General features: G+C 44.7%; 1 protein-coding gene across 3 annotated transcripts in view; it reads left to right on the forward strand.

The window, feature by feature from the left end:
- The window catches only part of RAB11FIP4 (RAB11 family interacting protein 4), a 130,307-nt gene that overhangs the window by 101,530 nt on the left and 8,304 nt on the right, over window positions 1-20,473 (forward strand). For 2 of the 3 annotated variants that reach the window (XM_040581902.1, XM_040581904.1), the window contains 11 exons: window positions 8,867-9,090; window positions 12,731-12,922; window positions 14,423-14,557; window positions 16,046-16,081; window positions 16,991-17,090; window positions 17,506-17,609; window positions 18,121-18,261; window positions 18,810-18,891; window positions 19,159-19,296; window positions 19,810-19,968; window positions 20,295-20,438. In XM_040581902.1, the coding sequence (XP_040437836.1) occupies window positions 8,867-9,090; window positions 12,731-12,922; window positions 14,423-14,557; window positions 16,046-16,081; window positions 16,991-17,090; window positions 17,506-17,609; window positions 18,121-18,261; window positions 18,810-18,891; window positions 19,159-19,296; window positions 19,810-19,968; window positions 20,295-20,438 (1,455 nt within the window). The remainder of the gene's footprint in view (window positions 1-8,866; window positions 9,091-12,730; window positions 12,923-14,422; window positions 14,558-16,045; window positions 16,082-16,990; window positions 17,091-17,505; window positions 17,610-18,120; window positions 18,262-18,809; window positions 18,892-19,158; window positions 19,297-19,809; window positions 19,969-20,294; window positions 20,439-20,473) is intronic. The other variant, XM_040581903.1, reaches the window with a different exon arrangement.

The raw sequence follows: 20,473 nt of genomic DNA on the forward strand, positions 1-20,473 counted from the left end.
ATGATCACTGGGTTCTTCATTTGTGTTTGTCATTTGTCGAGTGGTATGATGTGCTTGGCAGCCCTTCTACAATACAATTCAGTGCTTTCACTTCATTGTAAGAAACTAAAAAAGCAGGTACGTGAGAGCCTTTCTTTAAAAATAAATAAAATTACTTTTATAAATAGATGGGGAAACTGATTTTTTTAAAAAAAAGCAGTGCTTGCAAACTTTGCTGGATAAAGGCTGCAATTCCAGTTATTCCTGCAGCAGAGACGCCTTAACCTGCGGTTTGCCCAGCCACCAGCTGAAGAGCAGCCAAGGTCCTGGAGCTCCTTCCTCCTCCTAATGAAGAGCTCTTCAGAGCTACTTCAGTATTTCTTAAACATGAAGTAAATTAGTTTTTAGGCTTGTCTGCATTCACACTGACCAATGAGCTCTGGGAAGTGTTTCTCTATAAACTAGAGCAAAGCCACATCCTTAATGATTTCCCTCTGCTTGCCAACGTAAACTATTCATCATCAAGCATGGCTGGATTTCTTATGGCGCTGGGGAAACTCGAGATGTTTCTCTACCTCTTGGGGTCTGAAGTTTCTCCCGTTCCCCAGTCATTCCTCCCCTCTGGAGACTGCAGTGTAATCTAGCCCGGGTGGGTGGGAAGACAGAAATACGATTTGTGAGGCAAAAAATCCTGTTTTCTTTGTTTTCCTTTAAATGCCTTTATTTCCTTGTGTTTGCTGGAGGCCAAACTTTTGCAGTATTATACAAAAGAAATGCAAATATTATAGTTTCCAGATTCTTTGGGGGAAGGGAATTTGATCAGGGCTCCTGTAAATAATTAGCTTAGACATAGGCAGAATTGTGCCTGCCTGGGACAGCGTCTGCCTGTTCTTCACACTGTTTGTACCTAGCAGTACTCTTGGGGATACTCGGAGTACCCTCCTCCTCGCCCAGGTGTGGAGCAGCGCTAAGTCTGCTCAAAGAGCTCTTCACCCATGTGCCTGCAGCACCTGTGGGCGAGTATGATGCAAGGGGTTTTTTTGCTATTTACTGAGTGCCCGACTGGGTGACCTTGAGGCTTGTCAAGGAAAACAAGTTAGCGTGTGAGCTCAGCTGTCTCCTGAGCAGCAAGCACCATTTGCAAAGAGCATCTTGTAACTTACAGACTCGGTTAATTAAGGAACTGAACTGAGAAGCAAGCACTGGACTGTGCTTCAGGCTTAAAATAAAGACATTTCTTTGCAAGCAGCCTCCAGCTCTCTTCGACATGGTAGAGGTGTTCATTTGTAGTATTGCTTCAAAATACCATAAGCTGACCTTTACCTCTGGCCCTTGGTTTTAAAGGCTGGTCTACGCTGGGATGTTTTTCGCGTGCCTTTTGCTGTGAACTGCAGCTCTGCGCTTCCTGTGCACGGGCAGCGCTGTGACATCCTGCCTGCGGTTGGCTCTATGGACCCCAGACATGGTCTGCGTAGTTTTGTCACACACTGTACGTGTCAACATAATGGTGACCACTGCTGCCTGAGATGTGCCACCTTGGCTGGCCCCACTGCCCCAGGGGCAGGCCTGCGCGTCAGTCCTAGGAAACGGGCCTTGGTAAGAGTTTGACATTTTCTGTCTTCCCTCCCTGTTAGTGCTGTTCTGACTTTAAAAATAGAAAGAGGTTGTCTCATCTCAAGGCAAAGGCTTCTCAAGAGGGTTAATCATGTCACGTTTATTATCTGCTGCGTAGATCTTTTTAGGCAAGTATCGTGAATAATTATTTCTTTATTTAGTTGTATACCAGCTTTTTTAAACCAAGGGCTGCAGCACCCCTACGCGTGCAATGCGATGTTGACCATGGCTCACTTCGGCGGCGGTTGCTGAACTTGGGTGCCGTGCCCTGGAGGAGGGGGTGGCAGGCAGGTATCTGCCTTGGTATGTCCTAGCAGTTCCCTGCATGGGAAGGGCTGTGCCACCGGTCTGCCGAAGTCTGGCAGCTTGCACAGCACCTTAGGGATTCCTGAGTGACATCCTCATGGTATACCAGCATTGTGCCACTTCGCACCTCTTTTTCTAGGTATGTGAGAGAGAACGGAAACTGTCTTGCAGCTCAGAGCTGAAAGTGCCCTAATCAGTGTTGGAACAAGATGCCAAACAGTCTGGTGGGTTTTATTCTGAACTGTGGTTGATGTGCTGGCCCTGGCCGTGCTGAAGGTGAAGGGGATGCACTTTTCTTCCTAACACAGCAGTCTAGGATGTTTTTTCTTTTGCAAAGGGATGCTCCTTGCTTTGAGCCTCTGGTGATGGCTGATGAGCGTATGGCTGTCCAGTAGTGGGAAGCAGCCCAGGGAGTGATGGGGAGCAACGTCAAAGTAATGGGAAAGAACCTTCCCCCCTGCCCCCTCTTCACTTTAGAGAACCAAATTAGCAGCCTGCTAAAGTCTTTTAATGTTAAAACTTTCAGAGCATGAACAATGACCTGTGAAAAGGAGTGCTTGGATCTAGACCCTGTGCGTGATGAGGTCTGGCGTCTCTATTATGGCCAATTAAAGTGACAGGTAGCAGTGTAAACACTCCTGACTCCTGCCGTTCCCTGGCTGGCTCCAGGCTGCACACTGCCTTTCTCCTCTGCCTTGGAAAAGGCATGTCAGTTTGAACTTCCTATCCAGAGCACAAAGCAGTCATTCAAAACCTCTGTGCCCTCCACTCGTGTGGTTCAGCATCAACAGCCCAGAAGCTGAAGCTTGGTCTTTCAGTCAAAACCTGTTGTCCTTGACTTGCACGATTGTATGAGATACAGATGTTATCTTGCAAAGGAAGCAGGAGGCTGGCAGTGCGCTGCAGCACAGGCATGGCTTGCTCTCATCTGGGGACTCTTTGCCAGCTTTCCAGCATGCTGTCCAGCACTCGATCCTATATTTGGATTTTAGAAATAAACTTCCTCCTAGAAGTCCTTTCCAATACCCACAGCAGCTTTGTGTGTGAATCTTTGCCTTAAACTGAGCTTCAAATAATAGATTTGGGTAACCAAACAGTCAGAGGAAGATGTTCTGTTGAGCAAACTGACTTGTAGCCCTAGAATAGCTGCTTATTTGAGCAGCTTAGTGAAATAACCATGATCTGCACGCTGATAGGAACTCTTGAGAGATTTTGAACTCCCAGCTCTGTGGGGAGACTGGGTGTTCTTCCATGCTGCAGCAGGAGATGGAAGCAGTTTCTATGACTTGCTCCCTCCCCCGTCAGCCTACCTGCAAGCCACGCCGCTGCGCATGGCAGCCACTGCTGCGCCTTGTGCTTGGCTGCAGCTGTGTGGGTGAGAGCCGGCAGTGGCTTGCTCGGCTTCCTCATGGGCGCAGATGCACAAGTGTGGTCTTACTTAGTGCTTCTGCATTTTCCACTTACGTAAGTTTCTCCTGCTCCCAGTCAGATCAAAGGGTAGATCAGCATCTTCCCACCTGCCTGACAACTGAAGAGGAAAGGAAATATGTTGGGGGAGAATCTGTGCTTTAAAAGATGTTTGTAGCCCACTTGGTGTAAATATGCAAATGTTTGTAGAGGAGTGGCATTTCTAAACACACACTGGTGAGAAATGCTTCACGCCCTTCTTTGTTACCCAGGAATTAAGAGAATGCTTGCCTTCCAATGCAGTGGCTGCTTAAATAAAGGTGAGAGAGCCTGGATTTTCTCTGTGATGGATGTGCAGCAGTAAGTAACATTTCATCTGAGACTGCCAAGCCTGGCACACCTCCACGTGGCACCTCTTCCAGTTGCAGTGAGGTGACTTTTCCTGCACTCTTGCTGGGGAAAAAACCTGGATGGTGGGGGTGCAGAGACTCAGACTTGCATCTCCCCCACAGCGAGCAGATTCAGCTTGTCGGATGGGTGCAGGTCGGGGGCGTGATCCTGGTGAGGGACATGCCATGGCTGACATGCATGTGGCATTTCTTGTTTCTGGTTGCACGTGAGGGTTCCAGCTCTCGTTAGTCAGATTGCCCAGTGATGGGAGACTTGGATCTGCTTTTCTTCCCTGTCTTCTTTGGAATACTGGGAGGCTGTCTAAATGTCAGGGGTGCTGGTGATTTGGCTGCGATGGGAGTGAATTTTAAGTAGGCTTGCTCTTCAGCGTGAATGTATTGATGTAGGCATGTCATGTAGCCTGTCTGTCAGCCAAGTTACTAGGTTTCAGCTGCTTTATGTGCATATTTTAGGGATTGCTTCCAACCTGGGAAAGCCCAACTAGGTCACCGCAGGGCAAGGCAGAGCTGTTTTCCCATACCCACCTAATGCTGACGCCACTTTCCTGCCCCACAAGGATCTGAAGGAATCTATGGGAATCCCTGTCTTCTGGCTCCTGCTTCTGTTTGGGGTGGCTGTGCAAAGGCAGGCTGTGCTTACTCATCTGGCTTCAATGCAGCCACACAATTGCCTCTTTCGAGGAAGGGAATTCATTAGTTTCTGTGAAGTGGCCTTGGATCTTTGGGCAGCAGGTGCTTCTATAGAGCAAACTGTTGCTGAATATTCAACAGTTGCTATACAAGCGTCTGGCCGACTGCCTGTGAAGCACTTGGGAGTTATCTTGAGCATCCGATTAGATAAAGCACAAAGTACTTACTGCTTTAAAGCTACCTGCAGCTATGTTGTGTTGGTGATATTTTAATGTACGATTGGTTTTGGGTTTATGTGAATCTTGCAAGATCATAAGCAGCAACTTACCTCTTTTGACTCAGCCAACAATGAAGGGAACTGCCTAGCAGGATGAGAAACACCGTGATTCATATTCAGGTTGTGAGAACCTCATTCTCTTACTGGTTTCAGCTAATGGCATGTACACTGGAAACAAATGACTCAGGACAGAAGTGTCGCCTAGTCTTTAACATACTGTTTAAACTCAAGTTAGCTCTTTCAAGGCTACCTGAATAACACCTGTTCTTGCTAACCTCTAATTTGATACATGAAGTACTGTAGATGCCTAAACTGTGAAGGAATAATTAGAGAGGTTAAGATGTGCAATCAGCCTTTTCTTTTTTGTTTTGTGGGGGTTTTTTTCTTTTAGAAGTTTTGTTTTCTTAGGTGTGGTCTGTAAGCAGCTTGTGCTAGATGGCATCATTGAAAGTATGGTCCTGTGCGAAAGTGTGATCACTGAACAATTACAGCTTCAAATATCTTACAGCTTTAGTCAGTAAGGTGTGGATGCTATATGCCTAGCAATGTGCCCCAATTATGACTTCTTGGAGGAGCTTTCTTAACCTGTATTAGTTGTTTTGAAAGTGCTTTGTTTCCTTCTACGGGTTACTTAGGCGAGAGAAGGAAAACTTTTTGTTAAATGTGTAACTGAAGGCTGATTTCATCAAGGGAGCTGAAGAGACACCTCGGTGGCGTTATCCAAGACCCATGCTTTACAGGATTTCTGCGCTGCACATCAGAGCTATTCTTTGTGCCTAGAAATGCTGCATTATTAGGGGTGTAGTGATTCCCCACCCCTAAGCTCTTAAAACTTAATAGCTAAGCACATAATTCCTGCCCACAGAAAGCTGTCATGCAGGCTTCAGCACGGTGGCTGTCACTGGTCCTAGTTTCTGTACATCTTGCTGGAGCAGTGATCTTCAGCACTGATTGTAGGTGGACCTTCAGCACTTAAAAGCATGAATAAGCAGCTGATGCAGCTGCTGGAGCTGAGCCTCCCTGGCAGGATTGCTCATCAAGCTGCTTGCTTTGAAAGAGCGGGGGTCTTCAGTGTGTGATTTGGCTGCCAGGTACTCAGAAGAGCAGCTGAGATGTGCCTCCTGAACACCCACTTTGTTTGTGCAGGTCTGTGGAGGAGAGGGGGGCTGCTGTGGTGTGCTGCGTGGTGTCTGCTTTCCTTGCTGCGAGGGAGCAGCGGAGGGCAGCTGAGGGGGAGCTTCTCAAAGGAGCTTGGCTGACCCATGTTCTGCCTTTATCCAGTCCCTGTCAGTCCCTGAGCTCCCCACAGGCCGATGGGACCAGCAGAAGGGAGGACCAGCTTCCAGGAGGAGTTCCAAGTCTTGCAGAGAGTCATTTCAGAAGCTGTAAAGCAGGTGTTCAGGCTTATGATGGGTCATTGCCTCCAAAAGCTCATTTCTTTCTTTTTTTTCTTTGTTTGGTTGTTTTTTTTTTGTGGGGCTTAGAAGCGAAAGTTTAGGAGCAGAGTAATTACGCTTTTTAAAATTAATAAATGGTACTGACCAGCATGGGTACTGTCTGCACTGTACCTATAGATCAGCACTCTAATACAAGTAAATATGTGAAGGTTAGGTTACCAGAAAGTGACAGGAAAGAAAAGTGAGCCCTTAGCCTTTATAGATGACACTGCACATTTAATTGCTAATGGACTTCTTTTAAAGAGCGTCTAGGCTCCTATTATTAGAAATAGCAAATGTGTGGTGTTACCTACAGGGAACAAAAAGGGAGTCTGTCATGGTTTTCTTGACCTTTACTTTTTTGTGTTAATTTGTTTAATGCCAGTGAGATTTTTCCTGCTGTAAAAACTTGCTTAAGCAGAGAGTTCTCCAAGACCTCTGAAGAAGGCATGAGGTAGGGCTGAGCAAGAGCTGTTTCTTCCTTTCCTCCCGTGACTTGCGTACTCCTACTTCAGTGCTCCACTGTGTGCTCTGTGCCTCTCTCTTTCCCTCCTGGATCAGACTTTTACCAGCTGGTGCAATTCCATAACAGCAGCCAGGGCTTTATTGCATTAAACTTTTTAAGAGAAACAGGAGCTCTGTGCCTGTGGGGCTTAGTGTGCAGGAGAAAACTTTGGGGAAATGTTAGATAAAGAAACACTCGTGGATACTTCTGAAACTTCTTAATTGCTCTTAATGAGCTCTACTTTTTTGACACCTACTGAAAAGGTCTTACTGCTTGTGCTGTGTGGATCCCAAGGTACTTTGCAAAGAGCAATGGTGTCATTATCCCTGCTTGCTTGTGAGGATGCAAGGTGCAGGTCAGAAGACAGTGCTGAAGAACCTGGGGCTATAGCAGGGCCAGGGCAGACTCCATGGCTGGTGTCGGACCTGGCAAACCACCAGCTTCTTGCAGACAAGGGATAGTGGCCATGCTGAAGGTGCTGCGGCTCAGAGCTATCAATTTGATTGCATGAGGCAGCATTGCTTCAATAAATACTACATGGCACAGACCAAGAATAAATCCTTTTGGACACCTCTTGGAGCAGTACCTAGGGAAAGTTTCAGGTTTAATAAGGCTGATGCAGAAAAGTGGGAGAAGGCATGTGCACACACGTGTGCTTATTATTGTATGGTGCTGAAGTGACTTACTGGAATTACTTGTGTACCTGGAAGACCTGTTGAAAGCTCACCTAGAAAAGCATCCAGGTATCTGCTCTGAGTATGTACCTAGAGATTCACACTGCAGGTGAAGCTGACCTTTTCACTGCTTGGGTGTTCGTTAGTTAACTAGTTTTGAGCAGGTGGGATGGTTTTGAATTTCTTAAACCTCCATACGCTAGGAGTTTTCACAGTCATATAAATTGGTATTTCAGGAAAAATGGAAAGTGATACCTTCTAGCAGCAACCATTTCTAGTAGCAGTTTTTGCAAATCTTAAAAACCTGCACCGTCTGGCTGACTCCTCTCATGTTGAGGTGAAAAAGGCACTGAGAAAAATTGGTGTCATCAGCATAGAACATCGCTAGTTCTGCAAAAGGGGATTTTAGCCGCCGTGGTTCTAGCATAGGAGTGTCCAGAGGCTACAGGGGTTGACTTGAAGCGACTCTGCTGCAAGCAATGCCACTGTAAATGTGTCCCAGTGAACGTGCTTGCCAGAAGGGCAGCTGGTGTTTGCAGTGGTGCCAGGCTGCCAGCACTGTGGGCTTCCTGGGGAAGGAGCTGGACAGGATGACAGCTGGACCTAAATATGAGGTGTATCCATGAAAGAAATGCTTCGTTACTTGCACCAGTTAACTAAGCCTTAATTGCATGATTGTCTTCACTTGCTGGCAATAGTTCAGTGGTATAGCTGCCTGTGGAGTTTACAGGTGAGCTTTGCAGCGGAGCTCTGAGTCAGAGCATTTGCAGGACTTACTCTGGAGTCATTTGTGTCACGCTGAATGGGAATTGTCAAAGCCGTATTGTGTTGTTATGTATCGAAGGATAGAGTAAAATCTTAAGACTGTATTTTTTTCAGTTAAGAATTTTTATTTGTCCCTCAGGGAGAAGCAAATAGAGAACAGCTTATCTTGGCTATTGTGAGTGTTCATGGGGCAAGAAGGGGAGGGAGGAGACAAACAGCTAGAGCAAAGTGTTGCAGTAATGAGAATGATGTCTTATTTTAGTTGATACTTAATCAAGGCTTGCAGCTCCAGGAAGCAGGAACAGATGGCTTTGGCTTTGTTTTTTTTCCCTGCTCTCTTATATCTTTGATTGTCACCAAGACTTACCATAAATGTTTTAACACCTGCCAGCTTTTTTTTTCACTGTATATTTTTGCCCATCCTCGAAGACAGAGTAAACTGTTAGACTTTTTGGGCTTGCTTTTGTTTAATTGATAACATTAATCACAGAACAACTCTTAGTGACTTTATGTATTCTTTCAAAGGATGCCTCTTTTATAAAGCAAACTTTGAGGATATTTATTATTTCAAGTGCGTTTTGGTAGTGAAATAGGGCAAAGCTGACTGCCTTTTATACCTGGGCGTTGTGTCCCTCTGCTATAGAAGAGTCGGAGATGGTATTTGAGCCTTTCTGGAAGGTGCCAGGTTCCTCAGGGGCTTAAAGAACTGGCTTTGTTAAGGACGTCAGCCTTTTTGGTTTATGGCTTTTATCTAGTGTCACTCTTGCTTACCAGGGCATCCAGAGTGGTTTATTGCTTCTCCTGTATCCGTCTAACTGCCTTGAAGGATGATCTGAATTGACTCCCCATTCTTCTTTTGCCAGGGTAGCGAAATCCAGGACTGCACCTACTTGGACAGTGAAAGCGCCTACAGTGAGTCGGAGCTCTTCCCTGATGACGACGCGATGACTCTAGCACAGCAAGAAGTTCACCATGAATCTGACATGGACAGTGCTATTGAGAGCGCCCAGAGCTCGGAGGCCTCCGACGTGTGTCGGAGCGAGGAGAAGGACAGTGTGCTTGGTGGCCTGTTTCTGCCTGGTGACAAGTGAGTGGTGGTTTTGCCCCATGGCACCCCTGTTTTGAGGCATGTGCAAAAGGACCAGGGAGGAAGGAATCTTCGTGTGACTAAATCATACTGTGGGAGGCTGAGGATGCCTGAAGGATTTAGAAACTTAATATCAATTTACAGTGTAAGGGAGATGGATGTCTAGGTCCCCTAAGTGGCTTAGATAATTCAGTCCTGGCTCCTTCTGGCATGTTCTGCGAGCACTCATGGGACTTGCATGTTGTGTGTTGAAGTGGAAGTGTTGGGTCTCTCCAGAATGGATCACTTCATTAGCATGCCCCAAAACTTAGGATCTTCTGTGTTCCCAAAACCTTTATATGCTGAATTAAAACAAATACTTCCTGCAAAGGAGTGCAATATGGGCAGTGCTACTTTAGTCTTTTGTAATCTAGTTATCCGAAAACGTGGGCTCTGCAGATTTGCTTTGCAGCTTTATGTACCAAGTTAATTCTGTGTTTCTAATTTTCCATAACCTTTAGTGTGCAACAGTAAATTGTGTTTAACACGGGGTGTCCTGGCATGTGTGTGTGTAACCATAGCTTGCTGTTAACACAAGATGTCTCTGTAATCCTAACTTGACTCTTCCCAGGTGTGTACCTGGGGCTGTTGCTGAAAGCTGACTGGGGGCAGGGAAAGGACCCAACTTGATTTAATCCTGCTTTGAACTGAGTTAATGCAGTACCACAGGACGGAGCTCAGCTGGGCTTGCTTTGTAAGCCTCTGCCCTGTCTTCCCTATTTTTGCTTGTCTTGATTTGTGCCTCTTGAGCTTCTTTCACTGCTAAGACAGTCCTCCTTCTCTCTCCTGGGACTCCTCAGATGCTCTCAGTGCAGCCTCATTCCTACCCTCCTCCCAAATTTCCCAGCTGGCTGAGATCTGGCCTTCTCCCATTTGCCCAAGCAATCCCAGAGACTTTATCAAGATAATTCCTGTTTTCATCTGCTCTTTATCAATCCTGTCTCCTTGCCTTGTGGTGCCCAGTTCTTCAAAGTACCAATCCTTGCGGTCACTGACTTTTACCCATACTGTGTTTGAAATTAGGATCTTTCCTCCCAGCTGTGCTGTTCAGGCTCTGGTGAAGGGGGTGGGGGAGGCATTGTGCATCCTGTACTCTCCTTCTACTGAGGGCAGGAACTACTAAGAGCTATTGTGCTACTACTGATAGATCTTGGTTTGTCCTCTGAGGCCCCCTCAGCTTTGGTAAATCTGTGGGAAAACGCTTGGGAAGCTTCAGGCTTTTATGTTAAAAGACAATAGAGATTTTTACCTTGGCCAAACCGTGATAGCTGCTTGTTGAAGAAGCAGGTGGGCTGCGTATCAGGTGTGTCAGCCCTGTGAAGTCCTGCTCTGAAGAACAGGAAAGAGCTTTTAAAAGAAACAAACCTGAAAAGCATTTTTGCAATCAGACAGTGTTAGAATGGGGAAAAACAGCTTTAGAAAAAAACAAACCTGAAAGCATTTCTAAAATCAGAAAGTATTAAAATGGAGAAAACTGGCTGCTTTTAGCAGCTCCCTTGAAAATGACTGTGCAATTCCTAGACAATTTCAGCCTGTGGCTGGTTATGAGTTCAGGATCTACTGTGAGCATGGACTTATATAAAGTTTGGCAAAGTTTAGGAATAACTACAAATTAAAAGTGGATCCAGCAGTGGTGACTGTTTGTGTAGCTGCCGTAAAAGAAATTTAGCCAGGCAATGCACGAGGGATAATGGGCTACTGTTCCAGTCTGTTGGCAAGTGGTGATGTTCCAGGGCTGTTGTGCTGGAAAGTGGATTTTATGGACAAGTATGTGTGATCAGTCCTCAGCTGGGATGGTAACTCACCTCCGTCTGTGGTGGAAGTGTTATGAGGAGCTTCTTCTTCCTAAACTGAGTTGGTGTAACAACATGGAGAGATGCAAACAGCAGTTGGAGTTACCCAGATCTTAGCAATACACAGTATGTTCGTGGCACAGCAGCTCTTTAAGAATAGATGTTTGTGTGATGTGTTGAGCTTCTCACTAATAGATCTCCCAGCCAAGAAGCCTTGGTAAGTTCGATCTATTTCTAGCATGAGTGTTCCTATCTTCATCCTTTAATAGTGTGCCAGGCTTGACTTGCCCCAATTTCTGTTAATGTGAATTAGATAAATGAATTGCAGGTTATAAATGGATCTCATCAAAACAGGAGAAACAAAAGAGCATACATCTGAAAAGTTGGCAGGCTTCCTCTTCTACTAATTGCTTTTGGAGGAAGGGATATGCAAATAATGCTTGCACCATAGGCCAGAGGAACACTGTTGCATCTCTTGTTTACAGTTCACAAATGTAGTATTACGGGAAGAGGAATCTCCCTGTTTGCAGAAGTGCAGGGTATGGTTAAGAGGCTCTAGGCAGATCCAGAAGAAACCTAGGAGGCAATACTGTTGAGCTGCTGGAGAACATCAGCTGGGAGCTACTGTCCTGTGGCTCAACTAGTGGAGTTGAAGATGCAAGCACCGTGCACTGAAGCAGAGGGGCTGAAAAATTTAACCCAATCCGCACAGTGTCAGCAGACTGTACTGTATTGAGGCACTGGATTCTGTTTTGTAGTAGGAACACAGTAATGTGTTGGGCAGCTCCAGGGCTTCTGAAGTGGAGTATGTGTTTCAGGTCGTAGACTTGCATTTTCTGTAGGGAGAAGTTTGTTTATAAGAACTTGTATGCAAATTTATTGGATTGTCTGTTGGAATGCCTTACTGAGGTGGGAGCTGAGCAAATCTGTGTAAAATATCTGCCTCTGCAAGATAGCATGCTGCATGACTGCAGGGTGGTCTGGACTCTGGGCAGGAGAATCACCATGCACCCTCTGCAGCAAACTTACTCTGTTGTATTAGATGTGATGTGCTCAAAACTGCTCTGCCAGGTGCTTTCCTATGGTGCCTGGCTCTGCTGATCTATACCTGTATGCCCTCTCTCTCTGAGGTCACAGGGTTCTGCCATTCCCTGTGGGTTTGGCATTATTTTAGGTACTTCTCTGACAGTAAAGCAGCCTTTTCCTGTGGCCCATCTCCTCTGAAAGACACGTTTTGTCATGATGGAAGGAAGGGTGGGAACCCAGTCTCCGTTAGGTCACATCAGTAGGTGACTCTGGCATGCAGTGAGCTGAAGTTTGTTTCTGACCACACAAAAGAGAGTGTGGCTGGAACTCATGGGGTGTGGGAGAGGGTTTATGGGGATTACTGGGAAACTCTGATTGTGGAATAGAGTGACAGCCTTTGTCTTGTACCTGTTCTTTTCGCTACCCCGTGCATTTCAGACTTAGCTGAACAGTTCCTGCATTCAGATCGGAAGTCCCATAAGCAGCGATGTTCACCACAACATGGAAATGGTGACTGAGGATTGTTGAGGTGTGCTCTTTAAAGTGAAATGGTTTGTGTTGATCCAAACCTGTCTCACAGGTAGTTTGTTCATAGATTCTCATGCTCTTGTCTTTCAAGGCACTGTCAAATACACATCAGATGTGTTTAGGGCTCTATAGTTTTTTAACACAAAGTGGGTTATAACCTCAAATGAGGAGACAAGCTGTAAAGGCGGAAGATTCCGTGTGAGGTGAGATGCTATCAAAGTCTGCCTTCGAGACGTTTTGACCTCTTGTTTCAGGTCAAGTCCTCACAACCCTTCTGCAGCATCTGACCTCTCAACTTATTCCACCGCCTCTCTGATCAGTAATGAAGAACAGTTTGAAGACTATGGGGAAGGAGATGATGTGGATTTTACTCCCAGTAGCCCATGTCCTGATGATGAGACCAGAACCAACGCCTACTCTGACCTTGGCTCATCTGTATCTTCCAGGTTGCTCCTTATTCATTAACAAACAGTTTTTCAGTTTTGTCCTTCTCTGAGCATGGGTGACCATACCAGAGTTTACACTGATTACGTAGACTCATCTTAAAACCAAAATGTTATCCATTCATTTTCTGCCCTCCAACTGACAGGCTACATTATTAATAAGAGATATAGTAAATATGTTGTTTCTGGTAACCTCTGTTGGATTCTGTTGAAATAACTGGGCTGTTTTGCTTGTAGAGATTTTTCTATTGCAAACTGTAGGGTTTCACAGTTATCTGCTGCAAACTGGAAACCAACTGAATGCTATCCACCAGCCCTGATACAGCGGAGGGAAGATCTGTGAGAGAGCTGCTTCTCTTTAGTGTTCTGATACTACAGATCCCTTGCGCTAACCTGTAAGGTGAAGTGCTGTATATGGACAGGGGGTTATTTGAAATAAGCATCCATATTGACTTTGAATGTCTTGGAAAACATAAGCAAGTAGCTGCTGTCTATTAGGAGCTGGAAATGCCACTACAGTCCACCAGGTTCCTGCATGTGACCTCAGTCTCTGTAGCTTTTACATCCTGTGGCCAAGTCAGTGGCTGATTCCCAAGCAAGGGAACGGGTGGATAGGGTTGGGGAAGAGCCAAGTGTGAAGATGCTCTAGGATTTGTCTGCTTGGATCGATAACCGTGAAGGTCTTGTGCTTCATTGCCAACACAGGACAAGCTCACCGTATCCCTGTGTTCTGCATGCAACCCCCATGTGCTACCCTCTGTTTCAAGCACTTCTGCAATCCAGCCTTGCCATCTCTGTCGTGCATGCAGAGCCAGCACCCCTCTCCAGAGACCCTTCATGATGATGGCTTGTGTCCTTCATCCCCTGTTTCCTCAGGTCTATGCAGCCCTTTCCATTCTCATTCCTGGGGTTCTGTGCACTTCATGCCATGATTGCTGTCTTTTATTTGAGTTTATTTTCTCTTTATCATGCCAAGAGCTACTGCTATCTCCTCTTTAGACCTATGTGCACTTCTCCCTCCCTCCCTCATTCTAGGGTTCCTTCCGTCCTACCATCTGAGGGGGTTTGTGTGACTACTTCTTACCAGACCACTCTGTTTTTCATCTTCCTCTCTTTCCCTTGGAGAAAAGATTCTTCAGGTTGCATGCCAGGCTCTAGTCAGAAGGTGGACAGATTTAGGGGGGAACATTGTTGAGGTGGGACATACTCATGTAGCTGCTTTTGCTACGTGCATCGCATGGACTCTGTATACCTTTAGCTGTTCTTCTAGTCACCCAAACTGATTCTTTTCACTGACACCCGGAACATGTGAGCCTCAACTCGGGTAGACTTGCCCTAAGACTAGCATTCTCCATCAACAGCTCTGAGTTAGATGAGCTGTGGTTAGAGGTGGCTCCCCAAGTCCTTCATCTGCAATTCTGACACACAGACATGCAGTCAAGAGGAAAACCTGTTGTGAGTTGGTTACTATAGCCGGTAACATCTCTCCTTTCCTGCAAACAGCGCTGGCCAAACACCCCGAAAAATGAGGCATGTTTATAACAGCGAGTTACTGGATGTTTACTGCTCACAGTGCTGCAAAAAGATAAATCTACTCAACGATTTGGAAGCCAGGCTGAAAAACTTGAAAGCAAACAGGTAAGCAGCCTATTGCACTGCTTTTAGCAATGCCTCCTTGAAATGGGACTAGCTAGTGGCAGGAGGAGAGGAAGCAAGAGTCCTTTCCTTCCCTGTGTCCCATTCTCCCATTCTGTCTTACATATGTGGTGTTCTTACAAAACAGTAAGAAATTCAGACCTTGACATTTAGCCTGAACCAAAATGCTGGTATTCATTACCTAGTAAGTATTTTTCCGACTTAAGGTGCAGATAGCATTAATAAACTCAAGTATTTTAAGCAATGAACTCCTGATTGCAGAGTGAGAGTGCTATTTCCAGGATTTTTTCTCAGGAATTGGGGTCTGCTGTGCAGCTTAGTGCAGATCTACAGTTAGCTACTCTTCTCCGGGTGGGAAGGAGTGACCTGGCAGATCCTTAGCTAATACATGCAACCTTACATAGGCCTCTCCTAAAGCTGTTGGTCAGCAGAGGTACTTCATTCCTGTAGGAATTTTTTTGTCCTCAAGGGAACTTGGAAAAACAATGAATTCTATGGCAGAAGTTACTTTTGGGGTTCTGTGCAATTTCAGCTTTTTCCTGACACTTCTATCTCTGCCACTTCATCCACTTCTAAACTGTACTGAGCACTTGGAAAGAATCCAGTGCTTACAACAATCATCTAAGGTTTTTGATGGAATTATTTTGGTGGGCTTCTAGCTCCCCCTAGAAACTGAATGTAAATCCTGCCTGTCTTCATAGTCCTTGGCACAGAGCGCACTGCACTGCTTCTTCTCTTGATGACACAGCAGCATAGTATTTGATATGAACAACGTTCCTGCCCTAGCAAGGAGTCTGCTAACACCCAGACTGTGACCAGCTGGAGCATTGGTAATTTTATGAGTGAGGCTATATGTACCTGGCTGAAAGAGAGCAATGCTCTGACAAAGAGCTGTGGGTCTGTGTGCTGCACACAGAGATGAGACATTCTCTTATCAAGATATGCAGCTGGATATTTTGATTTGGTTTGAGTGCTTTTGTCTGAGGTCTAGTCCTTCATTTAGGTAATACTGGCCTGTGGCTACAAAAGGGAACTGTAAAAATGGAAAGGAAGCGTCTCAGTTCCTGTACTGAACTGGGAAGCATTATGAGGAAGGATAAACTGTTTATAAAATAATCTAAAAACTGGGCATCCAGAATAAATGTCCATCACTAACTCAGTGTCCCTTTGTGGTGTTTCTAATGTTAGTTTCACTCTGATTTACACTGACAAATCTCTGCTAAATATAACAGTATTTGCAAATTGACTCATTAATGATCACAGTAATTTGTGGCTCCACTCATCTTAATGTTGTTGGTAACTGCAGCTTTTGATTAAGTTGCCTAATAGTACTGTTCACGGAATCATTTTCTTACTCTGCTAAAAAAGTCAATAGTATGTTTCATTGTGTAATTCAGCCGAAGTTTAAGATTGAATCCAACACTCAAATAAGTGTTTAATTCCTGTATCATTCCCTCTGTATCCATGTAGCCCTAACAGGAAAATATCAAGCACAGCTTTTGGAAGGTAAGAGTCTTCAACTTTTTTATGAATACATGTGGAATCAGCTGTAACAATTCCATAAGTGGGGGTGGGAACGGAGAGGAGGAATAAGTTTCAGAAAACAAAAATGTACCAAGACAAGTTCTCAGGGAAGGGGCCTGTATTTGGATAGAGATGTTACAGAGTACTGAAGTCACTGCTAGTCTTGAGGCAGGCCCCTGAACTGGAAAGAGCTCTGTTCAGAACACAGATAGTTGCTTTCTTGTCTGCCAGCTTTCTTCCGTTTATACTGCTATTCCATCAGTCCAGCTATTGCTTCTTTCACCCTCATAATGTGGCCCTTTTTGTTATTGTTGCCAAAAAGCAAAGGAAAGCAAGAGCATCCCTTTAAAAAGGACTTAGAGAACTGTAATATTCCTTTGAATGAACCAGCCCTGGGCTGGGGAGGGCTTTAAGTTTCAAGAATATTTTAGATGAACTCCAGTGTTGTGTATTTGACACAAATCTATAGTGGGAACTGCTTGAGATTTCCTTTTTTCTGTTTCTTAAATAAGTTTTTACTGTGTGAAATCTTCTAGATTAACTGTACCAACCAGTGTGCAGTGGTGGCCTTATTTTAAATTTCTAATAAGGCAAATACAACTCAGTACGCAGTGTGAATAAGGCTGAGTAATTTTTAAACTATGTTAATGCTGGTGGCAGATTCTATCAAAAGCAACAAAGAACCCTAGAACTAATGTCATTTATTGTGCTCAGTATGACTTCATTTAGTTACCAGTCCCTTGTAAGACTTCAACAATTGTAATTGTCACTGAAATGATTACACAGATTTTAGCATCAGACATTCAAAGTGCAAAGCCAGGCTATAAGACAGTGCCCAGGCTTTCTCCTTCATCCTCATCAAGTAAAATAACTACCCTTCTGATCTTTCAGACAACTCTTCCACAACAGTAACTTCAGCAGCAGTAATGGCAGCACAGAAGACCTGTTCAGAGACAGTATAGACTCCTGTGATAACGATATCACTGAAAAGGTGAGGAGCTGTGTGCACTAAGGTTACTGTACCCAGCAGAATCCTGCTGGAGACATGCATCAACTGACAAAGCTCTCTTGCTCACAGTTGCCAGTGATCTGAAGTAGCTCATTGAAAACATCCTTAATATTTCATTAATATTGTGACTTCGCTTCACAAAAATGCAATAACTGTGCAAGTACACACCTAGGCATTGTGTTACTTCTTTACTGTATATTTACATTGATAGCCTTCAAGGAAAATGCAGGGTCTGGGCAACTCAAAGTTTCGGAGCTTGATTTCATCACTGGGTGAATTTGCAGGGAAATATGCTCCCCTTAAAAAGGGTAGCGTAGCTAGATGCCAGTTAGGAACAGTGAAGGGATGTATTAAAGTTAGATTCAAACTCTCAATTCTTTTCCATGTCCCCTTCCAGGTAACATACCTAGAAAAAAAGGTGACAGAACTGGAGAATGATAGCCTGACAAATGGTGACCTGAAGAGCAAGCTGAAACAAGAGAACACACAGCTAGTTCACAGGTAATAAAGCACGGAGCCAGGTCTCTGCCATGTCAGAGCAAAGCAAGAACAGAGTTGTAGGGAAGGAGCAGCTGTACCTGTAGACTATGACCAATTCTTCTGCCTCAGTGCTGACAGGTAAAAGAAGGCTTTCTCAGAGAAATCCAAGTGGACTATTTTCAGCGAGCAGAGGCCTTACAAGCAAGTTTCTTAGTACAGAGGTGTTACTGACTTGTACAGAGGAAACTTGTCTCTTACAAGACAGGTTGCCCCTGGTTTGTTTTTCTTGCACATAGCAAGACAGAAGGCTGGGTCATAGTCACAGCTTCTTGAGACGGAGAATGAAAGAATAATAGATGAACTGATACTACTTAATTCTAAATGAGAGATATTAGAGGAGGTTAAATGCTAGCAAAGGTGGTGAAGTAGAATGACACAAAGGAATGGGGAGGAAAGGGAGAAGCAATGAAGTTGCATGCTTTTGTTTTTTTAAAGTACTTGTAAAGCTGTTAATGAGATCTGGTTTCCTTAGAGTTCATGAGCTGGAAGAACTATTGAAAGACCAAGAAACATCAGCAGAACAGACCCTGGAAGAAGAGATAAAGAGACATAGAGAAGCATATAGCAAGTATGAAAAAGAGAAGGGCACTGAAATTGAACTGCTAAATACAAGGTAACTAACATCTTGGTGCCACCCAGTCAGAACAGAGTAAAAATTCTTCTTTTCTTCATTTTACTTTGCATGGAAATGTAGGCTGTTCACAACCAGACAGTGCACAGATGGTTACAGGTTAGTAGTTCGGAGGAGTAGCTGTGCAGTTGCATGTCTAATGCCCAAAAGCTTGGAGGATGCTTTACATTAATGCTTTAATCCACGTGGCCCATGGAGACAGCTTAGCTGGGTATTTGGCATGGATTCAAGGAGGGAATTGTGACCAGCTGTAGCAAACACTTGTGTCTGCAATTGTTTCTTCATACTTAATTCTTTTTAGATACCTGTTGTTAGAAGCATAACAGTCTGAGGGTCAGTCTAGCATTTTTGGCCCTAAAAACAAACGAAAAGCACACAGTAGCTTGTGATTAAAAAATACTAAGATTAGAAGGACTGTCTTGTCTGGTCTCTTTATCAAGTGCAAGTGAAATGACTTTTTAAAGCGTGCTATTTTGTGTGTCTGCATTCTTGAAGAGGCATTTGCTGTAGGATTTTTGTTGTTGACGCAGGGTTCAGCAACTGGAAGAAGAAAATGGTGAGCTGAAAAGCACTGTCACACGACTGAAATCGCAAACTGAGAGATTAGATGAGGTAACAAAACTCCTGTGTGCTTGACCAATTTAACAGTACCTTGATTTGTGTAAGAGCAAACTCATATAGTGGTTGACCCATCTTCTTTAGTTTGCCTTCCCTAAACGAGGTGACTAATGGGATTGGAACTTTGGTTACCTTTAGTGGCAGGAATGCCCTGATACACATGCCAGCCTTAGGACCAGCTGTGTCTGTAGATTTGTGTTGTAAAACTGAAGATGGCTCATGCACTTACGAGCTAGCTATGAAGTTCCCCATTTGTTCTAGGAAAGGCAACGCATGTCAGATAGGTTGGAAGACACTAGTCTGCGACTGAAGGATGAGATGGATTTGTACAAGAGAATGATGGACAAGCTGCGGCAGAACAGACTGGAATTTAACAAGGAGAGGGAAGCCACACAGGAGGTAGGTGTCAGGAGTGGTGTAAGACCAGGCAATTGCATCTCATCTGCATGGAAGCCCATCTGAAAAGAATGGACAGGCAGAATGAATGCTGAAAATGCAATATCCAGTGAATGTATTACTGGGTTGTGTTTCTATGGGAGGGGTACCCATAGTGCAATGAATGCTGCAAGAATATCTCATAAATGGCAATCCCTGACCCAAAGGGTTTACAGCTCTTTGAGAACTTGCAGCCTTGAATGTGTGCCCTAGCATTTCCTTTACTATGTTTGCAAGGGGAATTATACCGCTCAGACATGAAGCTTAGAAACCAGAGCCACTTTCGGCTTTCAAGAGGTTTAAGTGAACTGGGCTTCCGTAGAAGAGCATGTGGCTGTATTGTAGGACTGTCCGGCCTCAACCAGGCTCACAGAGAGCTTGTGTCAGAGTACAGAGGTGCAGCACAGAGATGGGTGCGTACAGGGAGGTCTGGTTGTGCAGGGGCTGGAGAGACATGGCCTGCTTGCATGCCCACAGCTCATTGAAGACTTGCGGAAGGAACTGGAGCACTTGCAGCTGTACAAGCTGGAATGTGAGCGTCCTGGACGTGGGAGAAGCTCTTCATCCAGCGTGAGTGAATTCAATGCCAAAACCAGAGAGGTGGAAATGGAGCACGAAATAAAACGGCTGAAGCAGGTGAGCAGGGAAAGGCCTCTTGATCCATGTATACAGGACTGTTTTGAAAAATGTCTATAGCTGCAACCTCTAGTTTAGATTCTCACATAAGACCTGCATTGCATCTGACAAGGACTTCTTTGCAGGTGGTGTAAATTGTGCACATAGGAGACATCTATGGTTCAGGCAGGGAGGACTGGTCAGTGCTGATAGGAGAGTTGCTGTTAGCTTGCAAACTTGCAGCCTTACCATATGCCATCCAAGCTACCTGTGATTTTAAAAATTTATTTTTTTAATGAAGCCTGCTAGGAAGAACTTAAAAGCAATGTCTCTTCATCCTTAAATAGGAGAATCAGAAACTTCGTGACCAAAATGATGATCTTAATGGACAGATCCTAAGTCTTAGTCTTTATGAAGCTAAAAATCTCTTTGCAACGCAAACAAAAGCCCAGTCACTGGCTGCTGAAATTGATTCTGCATCAAGAGATGAGGTAATACGCTTTTCTTAAATCAAGTACTGCATCCA

Source organism: Falco naumanni, chromosome 1 (assembly GCF_017639655.2).
Source record: "Falco naumanni isolate bFalNau1 chromosome 1, bFalNau1.pat, whole genome shotgun sequence".
In the NCBI taxonomy this organism is placed as follows: domain Eukaryota; kingdom Metazoa; phylum Chordata; class Aves; order Falconiformes; family Falconidae; genus Falco; species Falco naumanni.